This window comes from Pelophylax lessonae, assembly GCF_965119305.1.
Source record: "Pelophylax lessonae genome assembly, chromosome: 2".
Classification (NCBI taxonomy): Eukaryota; Metazoa; Chordata; class Amphibia; order Anura; family Ranidae; genus Pelophylax; species Pelophylax lessonae.
Window position 1 is genome coordinate 431,021,725 of NC_138769.1, and position 14,168 is coordinate 431,035,892.

At 42.4% G+C, this 14,168-nt stretch overlaps 1 protein-coding gene across 1 annotated transcript in view; it reads left to right on the forward strand.

Annotated features, from left to right (window-relative positions):
• The first annotated feature begins 2,739 nt into the window (after positions 1 to 2,739).
• CFAP47 (cilia and flagella associated protein 47) overlaps positions 2,740 to 14,168 on the forward strand; it is a 702,231-nt gene continuing 690,802 nt past the window's right edge. The window contains exons 1-2 of the mRNA XM_082245539.1: positions 2,740 to 2,903; positions 3,336 to 3,487. Of these exons, the coding sequence (XP_082101665.1) occupies positions 2,742 to 2,903; positions 3,336 to 3,487 (314 nt within the window). The 5' untranslated portion in view covers positions 2,740 to 2,741. The remainder of the gene's footprint in view (positions 2,904 to 3,335; positions 3,488 to 14,168) is intronic.

A 14,168-nucleotide genomic window follows, 5' to 3' on the forward strand; every position in this document is an offset into this window, starting at 1 on the left:
AGTCTTGGTTGATGATAGATTAGGCAATAGCATGCAATGTCAAGCGGCAGCTGCCAAAGCCAGCAGAATATTAGCATGCATAAAGAAAGGGATGTATTCCAGAGATAAGACTATAATCCTTCCACTTTATAAAACTCTGGTCCGACCGCATCTGGAGTATTCAGTCCAGTTCTGGTCGCCAGTCCTCAGGAGGGATGTGTTGGAGCTGGAGAGAGTCCAGAGAAGGGCAACTAAACTGATTAGGGGATTGGAGGGCCTAAATTATGAAGAGCGTATGCAATCGCTCGATTTATTCTCCCTGGAGAAGAGACGCCTGAGGGGGGACATGATAGCAATTTATAAATATCTCAATGGGGATCTTAGCTTAGAAAAAAAGCTATTCAGTCAAAGGGATTGCATGAGGACTCGAGGGCATACAATGCGATTAGAGGAGAAGCATTTTAACCTCAGGCAACGTGGGGGGTTCTTTACTGTTAGGGCTACAAGATTGTGGAATTCTCTACCACAAGAGGTGGTTTCTGCGGGAAGTAAGGTGGCTTTCAAAAGACTCTTGGACGTACATCTCAAGGATCAGAACATCCAGGGCTATGTGAGATGATTACAGTCACACACACCTACACAGGTTGAACTGGATGGACTATTGTCTTTATTCAACCTCACCTACTATGTAACTATGTAACACTGAAGAAATGACACTTTGCTACAATGTAAAGTATTGAGTGTACAGCTTGTATAACAGTGTAAATTTGCTGTCCCCTCAAAATAACTCAACACACAGCCATTAATGTCTAAACCGCTGGCAACAAAAGTGAGTACACCCCTAAAAGAACATTTTTCAAATTGGGCCCAAAGTGTCAATATTTTGTGTTTCCACCATTATTTTCCAGCACTGCCTTAACCCTCTTGGGCATAGAGTTCACCAGCGCTTCACAGGTTGCTTCACAGGTTGCCACTGGAGCTGGTGGATGTTAGAGACCTTGCGCTCCTCCACCTTCCATTTGAGGATGCCCCACAGGTGCTCAATAGTGTTTAGGTCTGGAGAAAACTTGGCCATTCCATCACCTTTACCCTCAGCTTCTTTAGCAAGGCAGTGGTTGTCTTGGAGGTGTGTTTGGGGTCGTTATCATGTTGGAATACTGCCCTCCAGTCCAGTCTCCAAACGGAGGAGATCAGGCTCTGCTTTAGTATGTCATAGTACATGTTGGCATTCATTATTCCGTCAATGAACTGTAGCTCCCCAGTGCTGGCAGCATTCATGCAGCCCCAGACCAGGACACTCCCACCACCATGCTTGACTGTAGGCAAGACACACTTGTCTTTGTACTCCTCACCTGGTTTCTGCCATACAGACTTAACACCATCTGAACCAAATAACTTTATCTTGATCTCATCAGACCACAGGACATGGTTCCAGTAATCCATGTCCTTAGTCTGCTTGTCTTTAGCAAACTATGTGCGGGCTTTCTTGTGCATCATCTTTAGAAGAGGCTTCGTTCTGGGATGACAGCCATGCAGACCAATTTGATGTAGTGTGCAGCGTATGGTCTGAGCACTGACAGGCTGACCCCCCACCCCTTCAAATTCAGCAGCAATGCTGGCAGCACTCATACGTCTATTTCCCAAAGCCAACCTCAGGATATGACGCTGAGCACGTGCACTCAATTTCTTTGGTCGGCCATGGCAAAGCCTGTTCTGAGTGGAACCTATCCTGTTAAACCGCTATATGGTCTTGGCCACCGTGCTGCAGCTCAGTTTCAGGATCTTGCCAATCTTCTTATAGCCTAGGTCATCTTTATGTAGAGTAACAATTCTTTTTTTCAGATCCTCAGAGTTCTTTGCTATGAAGGGCCATGTTGAACCATTAGTGACCAGTATGAGCGAGTGAGAGCGATAACACCAAATTTAACACACCTGCTCCCTATTCACACCTGAGACCTTGTAACAGTAACGAGTCGAATTGGGCCCAATTTGGACATTTTTACTTAGGGGTGTACTCTTTTTTGTTGCCAGCGGTTTATTAACGGCTGTGTGTTGAGTTATTTTGAGGGGGACAGCAAATTTACACTGTTATACAAGCTGTACACTCAATACTTTACATTGTAGCAAAGTGTCATTTCTTCAGTGTTGTCACATGAAAAGATAGAATAAAATATTTACAAAAATGTGAGGGGTGTACTCACTTCTGTGACATATGTAGATATGTATATGTTTGTATATATACATATATATATATATATATATATATATATATATATATTGCTGTGCAAAAGTTTTAGGCAGATGGGAAGAAATGCTGTGAAGTAAAAATGCTTTCAAAAATATATATTTTACATTTTTTTTATTTTTATCAATTTTCAAAATTCCATATTTTGCCTAACATGTTTTTTTTCCTATGATTGTCAGGTGTATCTAGTGACCATAATGCAGGATTCTCCTGAAATACATCAATCAGGAAAATACAGCATAATGGGCACTAAATGGAGCTGATGTTTGAGAGATTTGCGCAGCAAATAGCAATAGAAATGTCTCTGTGAATATTTTATTGATAGGAACTGCTATAAACTGCCATAAATTGTCTTGGTACACTATAAATTCTGATAAACTGTATTTTTTGTAAAAATCAAGATACTTACAATGTTTTAATTTCTGTATTTATCTTCTATCGGCAATGTCATATATGCATGGCGTGTTTATATATCCGCGTGATTGTCCCCTCTATTTTCTTTCTCAGCAGTAAAGTCATGGAAGAATTGATTGATAATGTGTTGGGAGTTAGAATATCACCTTGCCTTGTGCATTTCATGGATGTGTCAGTTGGGAAGACATACCAAGCCAAAATAACAGTACAGAATATCAGTCATGTAGCCAAAACGATCAAGATTAATGGACCACAAAACACACAGGTAGGAATAACTGCCTTCCACTGGTCTGCTGCTTTTCAATTAGTTTAATAGGAATGGCACTGTTGTTTTATTGCTGTGCACACAATTACATTAAGTAGAATTGTAAAACTGTTGGGTTGCTTTTAATTGTTTTTGTCAATGCTTTCAGTTTTTTTTTTTTTTTTTACATTGTTGTGGATCAGAAAGGGTAGATGACACTATGGATGTGGTTATGGACTAAATTGTGCACCATTATGTATACAAAAACTCATTCGGCCCTATGTAGGAAGTGTCTGATTGAAAACACTCTTTCTTTCCTTCCTAGCAACCATTCCAAGTCTCCTTTAATTTATTTAAATCCCCTTCATACATAAGGCTCAATTTTTCTATACAACTTTGCCAGTGCATGTGTATAACTACTAACAAAAAAATGACCCTTGTGTTTCATTTCAGTTCACACTTTCTGTGCAAAATCCAGAAAAACCAATAGCTCCTGGACTTCAAATAACAGCAACTGTCGAATATAAGCCATCTAAAAAGGAAGACCTTAGTGACAAGTTACTTGTTGTGGTCGATAGAGATGTCATCAATGTGCCACTACTAGGGTACGTGCTTTATATCCAGAGAGAAAGTTATAACTAACGAGTAATAACTATATATTAACTACTTGACCCCCTTCATGAGCAGGCAATTTTTTTGCGATACGGCACTGCGTAACTTTTACTTTTAAAATTGCGTGGTTGTGCAACTCTGTATTCAAATAAAATTGATGTCTTTTTTTTTCCCCACAAATAGAGCTTTCTTTTGCTGGTATTTTTTTATTTTTATTTTTTGAGCTATAAACAAAAAAAAGAATTAAAAAAAAAAAAAAAAAAACAACAATATTGTTTACTTTCTGCTATAAAACATATCAATAAAAATTAAAAAAAATCGAATTTCTTCATACATTTATGCCAATATGTATTCTGCTACATATTTCTGGTACAAAAAATCACAATAAGTGTACATTGATAGGCATACGTAAAAGTTATAGCGTCTACAAACTATGCCATATTTTAATTTTTTAAAATGTATTTATTTATTTTACTAGCAATGGCTGCAATCAGCGAAACTTACAGCTAAACTTCGATATTGCAATGGACATTCTGACACTAAAGCTAGAGAGGGCAAAATAAGTAACAAATCTGCAGAGAAACCAATCAGCTTCTAACCTCAGCTTGTTTAAATAAGCTTTAGCAATAAAACCTGGAAGCTTATTGGTTTCTCTGCAGAATTGTGACAAATTTTGCCCTCTAGCTTTAGTTAATAAACCCCCCACGGACACTTTTGACACTTGGGGATCAGTAAAAAATCTGCACTGTTACTGTACTAATGACACTGGCTGGGAAGGGGTTAATATCAGGGGCTATCAAAGGGTTAACTGTGTACCTAACGTGTTTTACTAAACTGTGGGAGGTGCTTTTACTATGTGTGATCACAGCAGGAGTGAGCCACCGGTGATGCACATACGTGCCCTCTACCCAGAAGAGTCGGATCACACATGTATATATATATATATATATATATATATATATACACGTAATCCGGCGCACAGGTGCAACTGCACAGGTGCACAGGTAAAACTGCTATACGGAGGACCTAAACTGGTTAAAACCCAAATCTGGCCTGGACGGAAAAAAAAAGCCCTTGCAGTGCCCCAGACTCCCCCCCCCCCCAACCCTTTATTAACTCTTCAATGGTTACAGGCTTGTTACCAATAGGGAGAGTTGAAAAGGCTGCATTGCTTACTTTATCCCGGCTCTGGTCCTGTCCTCCTCTAACTCCATCGCCCTGGGCTGTGGGTGTTCCATTGGTGTTATCATGTACAATGTAGGACTATTGACCCTGCATAAGACATGAGAGGTAGGAGTGTGACTGTGGGTGAGAGGAGGCTCCACAGGACCAATATTACACCTTATTCCCCTATCCCTGAACACGAACAAGCATTTAACCCTTGCAGCGTGAGGGGTCCTACTGCAAGAATTTTTTTCCTGTGCCCAGAAAAAAATACAGCCCAACTCTTGTGAACACTTGATCGTTGCATATATGAGCTTGTTAGACATTCCCAAATGATATGCATTATTATGGATTGGCACCTCGCACCCTTTCCTTTGCAGCTATAACAGCCTCTACTTTTTTGGCAAAGCTTTGCGCAAAATTTTGAAGTGCGTTTGTGTGAATTTATGCTTACTCTGCCAAAGCCAATAGCATTAGTTAGGTCATTAGTTAGGTCATTAGTTAGGTCATTAGTTAGGTCATTAGTTTGGTTCCAAAATATTCTAGGGTTGTTCACGAGGGTTGGGGTCAGGGGTTTGTGCAGTTGTTGAGTTGGTCCACACCATACTTAATAAAGCTGTCATTATGGACCTGGCATTGTGCAACTAAACTCAAAAGTTTTAAAGAGTTTCCACATAATGTTATACATATAGCATTTAAGCCACTGCCAGAGAGCCTGTAGACAATGCGCACTTATCATTTATTTCCTATAAGCAATCATCAAACGCATGTTTTTTTTTTAAAACTAGACCATTCTACCTATAACCAGGCAAGTCTAGCCAGCTTGATCCAGGAATTGAGGAGGACAAGGAACACATGAAGCTGTGTTAAGCCCCGTACACACGTACCGATTGTCGGCCGTAAATATTCGGCCGCCGACCGATTGGCCGATTGTAGGCTTGTTAGTATGATGCTTCCGACAGCCGACAGCGCATTTTCGGCCGAACAGAATCTGTCGTGCAGACTTTAAAATATTTGTTGGCCGTCACCAGAACGGCCGATTGTTCGCCAGTCAGTACAGATTTCGGCCGACAGACAGCAGATTAGCAAGACTGGGCATGCTCAGAGAAGAAAAAAGACAAGGAAAGTTAACCATCACATGATATCACTTCTGCAGTCGGCTGTTGTTGGCCGACAAAATTCGTGTGCAGTCTTTTGCAGTTTTCAACAGACACGACAGCCCTGGACAAAAGACAGCCGATCGTTCGGCCGACGATCAGTACGTGTGTACGGGGCTTTAGATGTGAATCTGTATTGTTACACCCTGCCAGTGATTTACCAGACCTCTCAGAGCGCTAGAGTTGCCACCTAATCCCTTTAATCCAGGACATATCAATTACACAGGTTCTGAGGCTGGTATAATGCACATACGGCACCAAGTGAGTTTAACTACCACCTTAACAGCCACAGAACTTGTGTAATTGATGTGTGTCCTGGTTTAACCACTTAAGCCCCGGAGGATTTGGCTGCTCAAAGACCAGGGCCTATTTTGCGATTCGGCACTGCGTGACTTTAACAGACAATTGCGCGGTCGTGTGATGCTGTACCCAAAATTGACGTCCTTTTTTTCCCCACAAACAGAGCTTTCTTTTGGTGGTATTTGATAACCTGTGCGATTTTTACTTTTTGCGCTATAAACAAAAAAAGAGCGACACGTTTGAAAAAATAACAATAATTTTCACATTTTTTTATATGAAATTCCCCCAAAAAAATGTAAAAATCAAATTTTTTTAACATTTTAGGCCAATTTGTTTTCTGCTACATATGTTTGGTAAAAAAAAATCGCAATAAGCGTATTTTGATTGATTTGCGCAAAAGTTATCACAGCTACTAACTATGTGAAAGATTTATGTCATTTTTATTGTTTTTTTTTAAACTAGTAATGGCGGCGATCTGCGATTTCTTTTGTGGGACTGCGACATTGCGGCTGACAGATCGGACCCCTGACTAACATTTTTGACACTTTTGGGGTTACCAGTGACATTACTACAGTAATCAGTGCTATACATATGCACTATTACTGTAAAAATGACACTGGCAGGGAAGGGGTTAACTTTATTAGTGATCAAGGGGTTAAGTGTGTCCCTAGGGGCGTGACTCTAACTGTAAAGGGGTGTGGCTAGTGATGCAACCACAGAGACATACGATCCTACATAGCAGGATCGTATGATCTCTGTTCTTACATCAGGGAGAATGACAGGCGGCTTTGTTTACATTTGCCGCCTGCCTTTCTCCCTCTCCATCGGGAGATCACGGGTGACCGACGGACATCGGAGCCGCCGGTCACTCACGTGGACATGCAAGGGAATGATTGGGGGCGGGAGCGCGCCCCTGGCGGCGCACGCTCGCCCCCTAGAGGCTTGTAGGCGAGCGACGTAGCCCTACGTCGCTTTGCCTGTACGGGGCTGACTGCTGCAGTAAATAGTCGTGTGGCGGTCGGCAAGCGGTTAAAGGGATGAGGTGGTAACCCTACAGAGCAGTCTTTTTTTTGGGCTTTCAAATTACTTAGAACCTGCTTTAATGTGCTGCAGGGTAAGATGTTGGCAAGATAGTTTATGTGATACATATCACTCGATAGGCCAGTTGATTCCCCTGCTTGGGCTTAAATTCAAGCTTTGGGTGGCCCTGATGGCCCCATACCACTCTACAAGATTTAACTAAAAAACCAAAAGAGCCAGGTGAAAATGCATCCACTGTTCGGGTATGTAGACAACTGTGGGTGCAACAGCCACCAGAGGAGAGTCCTCTATTTAAACTGATTAGTGTGGATGAGAGAAACAAGTGGGATCATACTGATCACTGCAGGTGTGCAGAGATCTCACCTACAAATTCCAACATCCATCTGAAAATGGAATATCATGTTAGGTTCAAAGTATAAATAAAGGCAAATCTTATTATTTTAGATTCGGACAGGGCGGTGATGGGATAGAAGAACCACTTTCAGGCTTTTCTTCCAGGGATTCGCTGTCTGTAATTGTCCTGATCACCAAGGTCACTAGTTTTGAATATGAGGGTAAATCCAAAATTCAGAGTGGTCATCAGAACAGAAATAGAGGGGGATTTTCCACTGAGGGCACTTGTTCCTGTGACAACTGCCTAAGAGATTTCCCTCACATTGTAAAGATTTCCTCTTGCTCATTATATAGTATAGGTTTTAGGCCCCATTCACACTTGTAAATGAGGTCCAGTAGCATTTACATGTGGGAGATCCAGCAGGGGTTCCTGATGACTAGCTGCGGGTGGGATCCCCATCGAAAGCATTGGGAGGCTGACAGCTCCTGTAGCCAATCATTATTTGATATTGGAGAAATTACCTGCAAATGACTGGTCTGGACACAGAGAATCTATGCACAGGATTTTTAGGTTAGTAATAATAACAGCATAGCTTTTTAGATTTTAGTTAAAAAAAGTTTTAAACTTTTTTAGTTTTCAAACTGTAAAAAGATTGAAAGGTTTGCTTTAAAGCAGGGGTGTCAAACTCAATTTTATCATGGGCAGTATCAGCATTATGGTTGCCATCAAAGGGCTGGTTGTATCTTTGAGACTAAATGTTCAGAGCATCCCACCCCCCTCCCCCTTACATCAGATGTCATGAGCCCCCCCCCCCCCTTACATCATAGTGCACCCCTCTTACCTTGTGCTGCTATGGGGAAGAAGCTGGGAGGTAAAAAGGGCAGGGTCTGGAGGTGGACCAAAGGAGGGCTGAGACCTGGGGAGGCGGAGATGAGCGGGTATTGCAGCTGCACAGGGAGGTGCAGTTTCTGTAGGAGGAGTTCTGTCCTCTCTGCTCTGACTGCTGAGAAAAGGTGGGGGGCAAATACAAGGGGATGCCACAGTTACAGGAGAGGCACAGGGATCTCTAGAAGGAGTTCTGTCCTCCTCTCTGCTGCTGACTGCTTAGACAAGGTGGAGCAAAGATGAGGGGGATGCCAGGTGCAAGGGACCACAGACCTTGTGTTTGACACGTGCTTTAACCACTTGCCAACCGCCTAACATACTTTTACTGCGGCAAGTCGGCTCCCATAAGCAAAATTTCGTATCTGTATGTCATTTCATACAGGGGCACCATGGGGCGCGTGCCCACGCTGATTGGCTAGAGGTGGAGCCAATCAGCGGGTCCCGCGGACCCAATGTTCTCCAGCCACCCGCGATCATTCCTGAAACACTATGTAAACAAGGCAGAACGTCATTCTGACAGAAGGAAGACAGAGATGTTGTGTTTCTGCTAAGCAGGAACACTGATATCTGTCTCCCCCTAGTCAGAGCAACCCCACACAGTTAGCAAGCACTCCCAGGAAACACATTAAACCCTTTGATCACCACCGATGTTAACCCTTTCCCTGCCAGTGTCAGTACAGTAACTGTGCATATTTTTTAGCACTGATCACTATAATAATTCCGGGAGTGAAGTGATTAAAGCAAATTTGAGGTTAGCTACAAACATAACTGAAGAGAAGGACGCACAATGGCATCATGAATGGCCAAAATGAAACTCAAAGAATGCCTTTTGTTCCCACTGTATATAAATGATCCAGTTTTTTTTTTTTAAGCAGTTTCCTATGTCTAGTTAATATGAAAGCAAAGAAGGTTTTCATGGCTCAATAATCAGTCTTTGTTTATCTGGTTCAGCTGCCAAAGGAAATGCTCCATTCAGAGACTTGATTGTTACTTTATTTCTATCACCAATACTGCTGATGTTAGGAGGTCACTCTCATCCTCAATATAACTGCACTTTCTTAGAGTTAATGTAAGCTAAATGAAATTAAACACAAAAGTAAATTGATTGATTTTCTGACACAGTTCTGTGTAATTTGATTTATGATGCTGGAAGCTTGAGGTGTGTAGAAGTGCATTAATAATTCTTGAAAGTGGAAAAGAAACTAATTTTACCTGCCTGTACAGTGAATGAAGCGGAAACTGCATACATTAAATATTAATATTAATGTACCTCCACATCTCACTGCTTTAAATTGTGTCATTATTGAATAATTCATTTTAACTACTATCTCTGCACAAGATGTAAGCAATTCTTTTTTTTTTTTTTTTTTCTTAGAAAAGAAACACCTTTTAGTTGTTGCTTCAGTAAATAAATGAAACTCAACCTCTGTCTGTAACTGCATAGTGGTATCTCTGTATATGTAAATATACCTGTCATTTAGCAGGGACATTTTGACTAGGTCACATAACACTAAGATGCGTTTTTTTTTTTAATTCTGTTTATTAAGTTTAGTACAAGTAAGACAAGGCCGTAAGGGGGCATACCCCGGCCAACAGACAAGAAACATAAAAAGAAAACAGAAAAAACACCCGCCCCAAACCTTCCCCAACAGAACTGCTCAGTAACAGATATCATGGAAAACGTAATACAAGTCCTAGTCAAAAAACACTGATTTCTGTTCTCTCTCCCCATGGTCCACCCCCGGGAGCTCAGGCTATGTCGGACTCCGAGGTCCTCTCATCTACCGTAGATCTGGAAGCAACCCAGACCTGCCAAACTTTTTCATATTTCTTAAGGCAGTTCCTGGAGATATACGTCGCCTTGTATAGTGGAACTACAGCGTTAACCAGCCCCTTCCAGAAGTCAAAGGTTGGATAAGATGCATTTTTCTAAAAACATCTGCAGAGCTATTTGTCCTGTAAAACTGCTTGCACATTCATTGTGTGTAAATGGAGTAAAATCAAATGTAACTAGACTATTTCCTCTCCAGGTTAAAAGTTTTTCAGTCATACAGAATAGAGTTAATCAGAAACATACAACATCATCGCTGAGATACTATGATCCTTCACTCTATTGCTTATGAATGAATAACATTTGACCTGGAGACAGAGTAGCCTAATAACATTTGATTTTTGGCCTCTTTTGCACAGAACAATTGTGCATGCAGTTTCACTGAGTGAAGAGCTCCTGTTGTCTGCACTGGATCCTCCTACTGTCTCATAGCTCCCAACTGTCTCTGATTTTGAAGGGAGTGTCCCTGATTTTGAGGCAGTGTCCCTGATTTTGAGGGACTGTCCCTGATTTCGTGGGAGTGTCCCTGATTTAGAGGGAGTGTCCCTGATTTCAAGGGAGTGTCCCTGATTTCAAGGGACTGTCCCTGATTTAGTTGGAGTGTCCTTGATTTCGAGGGAGTGTCCCTGATTTCAAGGGACTCTCCCTGATTTCGTGGGAGTTTCCCTGATTTCAAGGGACTGTCCCTGATTTTGTGGGAGTGTCCTTGATTTCGAGGGAGTGTCCCTGATTTCAAGCGACTGTCCCTGATTTCGAGGGAATTTCCCTGATTTGGAACAACGTCCCCCTGTCCCTCTTTCCTCCTCATTTGTCCCTCATTGGGGTCTGATCTATATAGTGGTATATAAAATGCACTTTTTATATTTCAAAAAGTGTTTCCTAGTGTTAAACCTTTCATTCAGTTTCCAAATTGCTGCATTTGTAAATTTAAGAATCCAGTATAAATTAGAGCTGCATGATTCTGGAAAAAATGAGAATCACAATTTTTTTGCTTAGAATAAAGATCACAATTCTTGGTGTAACATCATCTTTTAAATCATACAAAAAAATTGGGCTAACTTTACTGTTTCGTTTTTTTTTTTTTTAATTTATTAAAGTGTATTTTTTCCCCAAAAAACTGTGTTTCAAAGACTTCCGTGCATATACAGCGTGACATAAAAGATTGCAACGATCGCCATTTTATTCTCTAGGATGTCTGCAAAAAAAAAAAAAAAAAAATATATATATATATATATATATATCTATAGATATAGATATAGATATATATAATGATTGGGGGTTCTAAGTAGTTTTCTAGCAAAAAAATACTGATTTTAACTTGTAAGCAACTAGTGTCAGAGGTTAAACTGTCCTCTTTAAGTCCCGGTTCATACATATGCGATGCGGGAACCCTGAGAATCCACTGCGGGTTCCCACATCACATTTAACTCACAGGCAGTTCACACTGCCATATGCGAATCGGGGTGTCAATACAAAGTTAACGACACCCCCAGATCAGTTTGCATATCGCAGTGCAAACTGTCAGTTCGGATATGAACAGGATCACATTGGTGTGAACACCCATGCAATCTGATTCTGGTGCTGACCCAAAAAAGGGTCCTGTGCGAGATGTGTCTGAATGCAATGCGAATTCAGCCAAACCATCTGTATGGCTGAATTTGCATCGCACAGACATCGCATGTGATTTTCAGAGCAGTGCGCTCCGAATCACATGCGATGTCTGTCATCACATATATGTGAACCGGCTCTTACTGAGTCCCCATTCACACTAGCGCGACTTGTCAGGCGACTTGGTCGCCTGACAAGTCGCGGTGGGTCGCTCGCCATTGAATAGTACAGGACCCGTTCTAATAGGAGCGACACAAGTCGCTCCGACTTAGAAAAAGGGTCCTGTACTACTTTGGGGCGACCTGGAGCGACTTGCATTGACTTCAATGATATGAAGTCCGTACATGTCGCGCCGAGATCTTCACAGGTCGTCCCGGCAAGTCGTGTCGCCCCTGTGTGAATGGGCTCTTACAGATGGAAGTTCATTCCTTTGATCTATTTTAAAAAAACAAAATGATACATTGTAAAACACTGTTTATAGTTATCTAGCAGCCTTAATAATGTTGATAAACATTTGCGGGAGGCTCTTTTTTTTTTGACAGCTGTGAGTTAGCCCCGGTTCACACTTGTGCGTGTGCTGGGTTCGCATGTAATGTCGGAGCGCACTGCTCCGACATTACATGCGATCAGCTGTGCGGTGCGAGTTTAGCCATACAAACTGTATGGCTAAATTCGCATCGCTCCCGCAGCAAACACGCACAGGAGGCATTTTTGCAGCCGCATCAGGATCGGATCGCACAGCGGTTCACACTTGTGCGATCCGATCATGTGCGAACTGCACGATCGCACTGCGATATGCGATCAAACTGGGGGTGTCCTTAAGATTACATTGACACCCCCAGCGTATCGCATATGGCAGTGTGAACTGCCGGGGGTGCGTGTCCGATGCGGGAACAGGCTGCGAGTTCGCAGCCTTCCCGCATCGCATCAGTGTGAACCGGACCTGAGCAACGGCTCTGTAAGAATCGAGGACATGCTGTTTTAAGATCGTAGGGGGTGAATCGAGATCATGTTTTTTTTAATGATTAATCGTGCAGCTCTAGTATAAAGGAATAGTAGTGGTAAATAAAGCACTTGTGGGTTTAACTATTCATTTCTGGGGTATATACCTCCTGTAAGGGGGCAAGGCAGGGGGTGTGTCCTATGTCTATATACTTTTTGTAATAGGTGTCCTATCTGAAAAAGTTGGGAGGCATGCTGTCTGGACGATGTTCTCTGGCACTCCTACCCCTTGTGCACACATTCCCTGGAATTCAGAAAGACTTGCACAGACACATTTTGCAAAAGTTCCTCTCATGCATTCTAAAAGTGCTGCAGCATTCTCCAAATTCATATGCCTGTCTAGAACTTGTACTTGAATTTGGCTCATGCTGCTCCACTTTTAGAATGCACAAGAGACACTTTAGCGAAATCTGTCTGCACCAGTTTTTCTCTGTATGCCAAGAGAGTTGGTACGGACTGTCTGTATTTTATTTAGAATTTGGCACATTCAATGTGCAACAATGTAAAAGTGGCACACTCAATGCCGTACATTATTAAAGTGGAGTATTTTTGAATTACCTGAATTGGGTACACAAGTCGCTGTCAGAACCAAAAGGTTTTGCAGATGTTTCATGAATTTGGCACAGTACATTACCCAGAGGGATTAATGCCAGAAAAGTAGCGCAGCAGCTTTATCGAATTCCCACCATTGTTCTCTGATAGCTCTTCCCCCACCATCCACTCTATGATCTCTGACAGCTTTTCCCCCCACCGTCCACTCTATGTTCTCTGACAGCTATTCCCCCACCATCCACTCTATGTTCTCTGGCAGCTCTTCCCCCACCATCCACTCTATGTTCTCTGGTAGCTCTTCCCCCACCATCCACTCTATGTTCTCTGACAGCTATTCCCCCACCATCCACTCTATGTTCTCTGGCAGCTCTTCCCCCACCATCCACTCTATGTTCTCTGGTAGCTCTTCCCCCACCATCCACTCTATGTTCTCTGGCAGCTCTTCCCCACCGTCCACTCTAGGTTCTCTGACAGCTCTTCCCCCCACCGTTCACTCTATGTTCTCTGACAGCTCTTCCCCCACCATCCACTCTATGTTCTCTGACAGCTCTTCCCCCGCCATCCACTCTATGTTCTCTGACAGCTCTTTCCCCACCATCCACTCTATGTTCTCTGACAGCTCTTCCCCACTGTCCACTCTAGGTTCTCTGACAGCTCTTCCCCCCACCGTTCACTCTATGTTCTCTGACAGCTCTTCCCCCACCATCCACTCTAGGTTCTCTGACAGTTCTTCCCCACCGTCCACTCTAGGTTCTCTGACAGCTCTTCCCCCCACCGTTCACTCTATGTTCTCTGACAGC